Source organism: Onychomys torridus, chromosome 1, assembly GCF_903995425.1.
Source record: "Onychomys torridus chromosome 1, mOncTor1.1, whole genome shotgun sequence".
Classification (NCBI taxonomy): domain Eukaryota; kingdom Metazoa; phylum Chordata; class Mammalia; order Rodentia; family Cricetidae; genus Onychomys; species Onychomys torridus.
The window spans coordinates 80,793,247-80,799,212 of record NC_050443.1 but is presented as its reverse complement, the minus strand read 5'-3'; the positions used below and the strand labels follow the sequence as shown (position 1 = coordinate 80,799,212).

General features: G+C 45.4%; 1 protein-coding gene across 1 annotated transcript; it reads left to right on the top strand.

The window, feature by feature from the left end:
• Positions 1–1,397: 1,397 nt before the first annotated feature.
• LOC118575113 (T-cell ecto-ADP-ribosyltransferase 2-like) lies at positions 1,398–5,637 on the top strand. Its single transcript, XM_036175810.1, has 3 exons — positions 1,398–1,538; positions 4,318–4,398; positions 4,861–5,637. Exons 1-3 carry the CDS (start codon positions 1,398–1,400, stop codon positions 5,635–5,637), a joined length of 999 nt encoding a protein of 332 aa, XP_036031703.1.
• Positions 5,638–5,966: the final 329 nt, after the last annotated feature.

Here is a 5,966-nt window from a genome sequence, read left to right as displayed (position 1 = left end):
CAGAGTCAAATTGTTAATAGGTACCAAGATGGATGCCTAACATAAAATGGAGGTTCTTTAACCACTATACCATTCCCCACTGGCTGTAGACCATATGAATCAAACCATTGGTAATCAATAGTAAAAGTTTAGGAGATAGATTGGAATCTTCATTGTACATAGAGACCTCAGAGCTCTGGGAAGGTAAATAGAATACATGGCTCCTGATACCACTGATGACAGTTCAGAAGTATGAGGTCTGGGCCCCCACCGGGGTCGTGTTGTTTTCCAAGAACCACCTTACAGCTGATGGGAGTCGGCCTGACAGGCCTACACAGTCACCCAGGGCCATGGGACATCTGGGTCTAAGAGGCTGCTGGAGACCATGTCTTAGTTCATAGTTCTACTGCAACCAGGGTCTATGTTGGTTTCCATGGATCCCATTTCAATCAAAGGCTACAAGGTTGCCTGGCTTCCCATTGTTTTTGACCATGTTAGGGTCTAAGAGACATGCAGCTGCCAGGGCCATGCCCACATGAATGGCCTGAGCTCACACTCATGGCCATGGAGACACCTGGGCTGGGGCTGCTGCTGAGGGCCATGTGTGGGTCCATGGCCCACTGCATCCAGAACCATTTTCAATGTCCATGGCTCAGGTTACTACCAAAGGCAGTGCAGATGCCTGGGGTCTGGGCAGATACCTAAGACCTAGATCACCATGGGGACCATGGAGATGGAGGGGTGAGGGTGTTGCTGCAATGTTATCCAGGGCCATGATGGTGTCCTGTCTGAGCTGTGGCCAGGGGCCATGTCTGGGTCCGTGGCCCTACTTCAGCTGGGATCTGTGTTGAGATCTGTGGTTCCTGTTGTCATCGGGGACTGCGAGACTGCTCAGAGTCTCTACCACCACCTAGGATCATGTTGGCATCTGACAACTCTGATGCTGCTGGGCCCATGCCAATCTGAGAGGCTTATGTTGCCACTTGGGGCCATGGGGACATCCAAGCCCAAGGTACTAATGATGGCAATGTCTGGGTCCGTGGTCCTGTCACAGATGTGGTCTGTGTTGATGTCTGTCACCTGTGTTGTGTTGATGTCTGTCACCTGTGTTACCATAGGGGCCCAAGTGAACCATGTGTTGAACCATGAGTTTTGTACATGGGTCTTGTTGTACTGGCCCCTCTTCTCACTGGTCAGGGGAGAGCTGACTCCATCCTTATCTGGTCTTAGTATAACAGACCTGGATGACCCTGGCATGGGGAAGATGGCTTTGCCCCTAATAGGAGAGCTGGCTCTCAATACTTCAGAAAGATGGCCCTACCCCTCTGCAAGCATGTGGGAGAGTTGGTCCCACCTCTTACCTGAGGGGAGAGGTCCCATCAGCCCAGACTGACCAGTCTGCAGCCAACCAGATACACATGCAAGGCTTTGAGCTCCCACATTCCAACACTGACCCCATCTATAACCTGCTGGAGTGTGGGAATGAACTGGTCCTGCAGAACCATGGCCACATGGTCTACATGACTCGGGGCAACAGTTTCTGTGGGGATCCAGTGTTGGTGTGCTGGAAGCCAAGGGAATGCTGTTGGGTCAAAAGAATATATTGCATGATATACAGCAGCTCCCGAAACAAGTATGAAAATGAAGAGGCCATGGAGGGGCAAAGACAGAGGGCAGTGTTTAGTTTTGTTTGTTTGATTGATTTTTGTTTTTGTTTTACTTTGTCTTATTTGCTTGGTTTTTTTTTTTCCTGTTGGTTAATTTGTTTTTTAATTGAAGTTGATATTCTTATCTGTATATTTTTATTTTTTACTATTTTATTTATTTAATTACTTTTTTAGTATTTTTAATCTTCATCTTATTTTTATTATTTCTTTTTTAGTTTCCCTTTGGGGGGACACTATAAGAGTGAGGGGTGGTTGTGGAGGTTCTGGGAAATACATGAGATTGGGGTCCACAATGTGAAATTCCCAAAGAATCAATTAAAAAAAACCGTGGTCACCTTTCTTCACCTTTTCCTTGTTCCCCTTTAGCGCTCACGTGATTTGCTGGTAGTTTTGTTTGGTTTAAGGGGACTCACTATGTAGACCTACCTGGTCTCAAATTCACACAGATTCCTCTGTCTCGGCCTCCCAAATTCTGGGATTAAAGATGTGAGCCACCACAACAGGCGTCTATATAATTTATAAAATTGGTGTGTAGGGCAAAGGTCAGCCAACTTCTCCTTTCTCCATCTCTAGCCCCCATCTGTCTCTCTCTCTCTCTCTCTCTCTCTCTCTCTCTCTCTCACTCTCTCACACACACACACACACACACACACACACACACACACACCAATCAGTCCTGAGGAAAACAACAGAAAGGTCCTGGCTCATTTTGGTACAGACAAAGGAAAAGATACAGGATGGGGATGCAGTTTGGTTGGTAGAGTGACTGCTGAGAGAGTCCTGGTTTCTATTTTTGTACCAACAAATCTAGTTTTGTGGAAAGAGAATCAGGAGTTCAGATTATCCTCAGATACACAGCCAGGAGAGGCCAATACGGGCTGATGGGACCTTGTCTCAAAAACCAAAACCAAAACAAAAAACAAAAAAGATGGAGAATAGAAAAGGTATAGTATAGCAGGTAATCCACAGATCCTGATAGAGGAACTATTTATTTAGAAAGTATATTGGGGAGAACAATCCACTAAACAGAATAGGCAAAATTGTCACCCTGGAAGGCTGATGTCCCGCCCTCCACTGCTCCTGCTGCCTGAATCAATCCACACCATCCAAGCCCGCAATGAAGCGAAGGGGCCAAATATATGTGCCCCTCAGCTTAAGCTAGCCCCCCAGGCCACACCCTAGGGGCTGGTACTTCAAGGTCATAGGTGGAACAGGTACCCACTACAGCATACTAACAAAGCACAATTTACCTAGTTTAAGTAGTTCATAAACTCTCTGGCTTCCTTTCCCATCTAACCTGAAACTGAAAGCGTATTGTCCACAGGATAAAAGGCCACAGCACTGCCTTCTGCAACACTTGCTTTTAGAAGAGGCCAGAGACCCAGTCACCAAAGACCTGCTCAGGTACCTGACAACTCTGAACTCTGTCCTCTGAAGGGGAAGACCTCTAAAGTTGAGGGCACCTGAGAACAATCTGAGGGCTACAGTGGGTGTAGCCGTGTGTGAGGGGGTGTCTATGACTTAAGGGTTAAAGCCAGAATGTCAGTTCTGGGCAAGAAATAGCCCATGGAGTCAGGTATAGATGAAGAAAGGACAGACATGAGGCTCTCAATCTTTCAAGAGACTTAAAAATACAATGCAGGACCACACAATTTACCTCCCAGGTCCTGGAGGAAGTAACTGGTATCTATGTACATAGTCTCTTATTTATATAGACTTTTGCCTTTGTGTACCTCCCGGGTTTTCAGGACAGAGCAGGGATATGCTTAATTAATCCCATTTTCCTCCCAGCTCTATGCAAACATTAGTTTTTATCCTCTTCTTTCTTTATTTGTCCATTTTTAACTTAAGAGTTTTAAAAGATATGTTCTTACTGTGTGGCCCAGTCTAACTCAGACCTCAAGGTCCTCCTGCACCAGAAATCCTGCATGTTGGAAACATAGGCTTTTTTTTTTAAAAAATGTGGGATCTTGGAGATTGAGTGCAGATATAATGCATGATGGAAGGAGAGGGGAGGACTGAGGAAAGAGGGGATGGGGATGCATGTGTGTGGGTACATGTATATGTGTGGGCATATGTACAGGTGTGGCACATGCATGTGTGTGGGTATATGCATGAGGACAATCTCTGGTGTCATTCCTCTGGCACTGTCCACCATTTTTTATAATGACAGTAATCTCTCACAGGCCTGGTACAGACCAAAGAGATTGGTCTGGCTGTCCAGTGAGTCTTGGGGATCTCAGGGACCCATCTTCTCCACCTCCTGGTGCTGGAATTCCAGTGCATGTCATCACACCTGCTTTTTCCCTATGGGTTCTTGGGATCAAACTCAGGTCTTTGTTTGCAAGGCAAGTTCTTTACCCACTGAGCTTTCTCCTCAGTTAGTGTTTATTACTATCACAAAATGCTTGATGCTGGAATGTTTATTATGTAGAGGTGCTTAGTCAGTTCACAGTCTGATAGCTGGAAAGTCTAAATATCATGAAAGTGCTAACTAGTTAGATTTTGCGGGATGAATCACAATATTCTCTATCACAGTGTCAGGGAAGCCATTGCCATGTGCAGAAGGGAATACATGGCAAGAGAGGAAGCCAGAGAGGTTCTGGGGCCACACTTGCTCTTGCAGGAACTGAGTAGAATCCCACTTTCATTGTCTAATATTTGCTTGCAGATGCTCTTGAAGTTGAAGATGATATCTCTTCTAGACTCAAAAGTTCACACACTCCTCCTGACTTGGTTTTTCACACAGCAGGTAATATTCTCAACCCACATCCTGTTGACCTTGCTTTCTGCTGCCCACATCTTTGCGGTGTTTCTGAGCCCAAGGTTGAGTATGCAGTTAGAGGATGGTAGAGAGCAAAAGTCTTGAAAAGGTAATATCAGTAAGAGGAAGATTATGTGGGGGTGATTATGAGCAACATACAATGATATACATGTATGAAAATGTCATGATAAGGCCTGTTATATTGTATACTGACTAAACATTAGAAGAAAATCTGTAGTATTCATAAACAACAAACCATCAGAAATCAGCCTTGTCGTTCCACACCCCTCATAACATAATGAGACTGTGTGCATGCATGTGCCATGTGTGAGGATGGCATTCCTTGTGGCCTGAGTACATCTCATGCTGTAGGCTCCAGACAGCACCCAGAACATGCTGATAACTTAGCAAACTTAGTGAGTAACAAAGAACCCTACTTCTCTCTTTCAGGTGACAGGCCTGACTGATCCTTCCAACCTGGACATGGCTCCCAATGCATTTGATGATCAGTATGAGGGCTGTGTCAAAGACATGGAGAGAAAAGCACCCCAGCTGTTACAAGAAGACTTCAACATGAGTAGGGATTTAAAACCTGAGTGGGAAAAGGCAGAGAAACGATGGAAGGAGATAAAAAACACAATGAGCAATCCCAAAGGTTTCCATGACTTCCATGGAACGGCTTTAGTGGCCTACACTGGGAAAATCTACGAAGATTTTAACAGAGCAGTTAGAGAATTCAGGGGAAATCCGGGCAACTTCCATTACAAGGCCTTCCATTACTACTTGACAAGAGCCCTTCAGCTTCTGAGTAACAATAATTGTCACAATGTTTCTCGAGGCACCAGGAACAAGTTTCATTACAGTGGGAAGGGCTCTGTGCGGTTTGGGCAGTTCGCTTCCTCGTCTTTGGAAGAGAGAGTAGCTCTTTATGAATTTGGTGGTGCGAGTGGGACACTGTTTACCATCAAAACGTGTTTGGGGGCTAACATAAGTAAATTTTCCCACAAACCTAAACAAAAGGAGGTGTTAATTCCAGGCTATGAAGTATATTCCAAAGTCACCCAAACATCAAGTGGAAAAGGGTATGACAAAATTTCTCTGGACTCCCCCAAAAGAGAGAAGAGCAACTTCAATTGCTACTATAGTGGTTCTACTGACAACAGTCATTTCAGCAGCTCAGGTGAGTCTGGGTCTGTGGTAGAGGTGGAGCTGGTGGGGACATCATGAAATGGAAGAGGGGGTGTTCCCTATCAGAAGACACCTGGTAGACCATGCACATGGAGAGGGTGCCTAGAATGATGAAGGGTAGCATTGATAAAGCCAAGGAGCACATACCCCAGTACAGGTGTATCAGGAATGGTTGAACACAGTGAGGGACTTCAGGAAAAAGCTATTACCAGGCCCAGCCCTGTGAGGAGTGAGAAGTGCCATCAGCAGGTATTTATTCATCCTTTCAAACCAAAGCTTCCTCATGTTTGGGAATCTCTATGGTGGTATACCCATCATTCTATGTGACCTGGATTCTCTCTTCATCCCTTGACCACATGTTTCAGTCT

Bases quoted from the DNA above. Each gene is read 5' to 3' on its own strand.
- LOC118575113 (XM_036175810.1), top strand. From the start codon at position 1,398: ATGCAAGGCTTTGAGCTCCCACATTCCAACACTGACCCCATCTATAAC. The intron at 1,539-4,317 runs GTGTGCTGGAAG...ATTTGCTTGCAG, and splicing joins TCTGTGGGGATCCAGTGTTG to ATGCTCTTGAAGTTGAAGAT. The intron at 4,399-4,860 runs GTAATATTCTCA...TCTCTCTTTCAG, and splicing joins CTTGGTTTTTCACACAGCAG to GTGACAGGCCTGACTGATCC.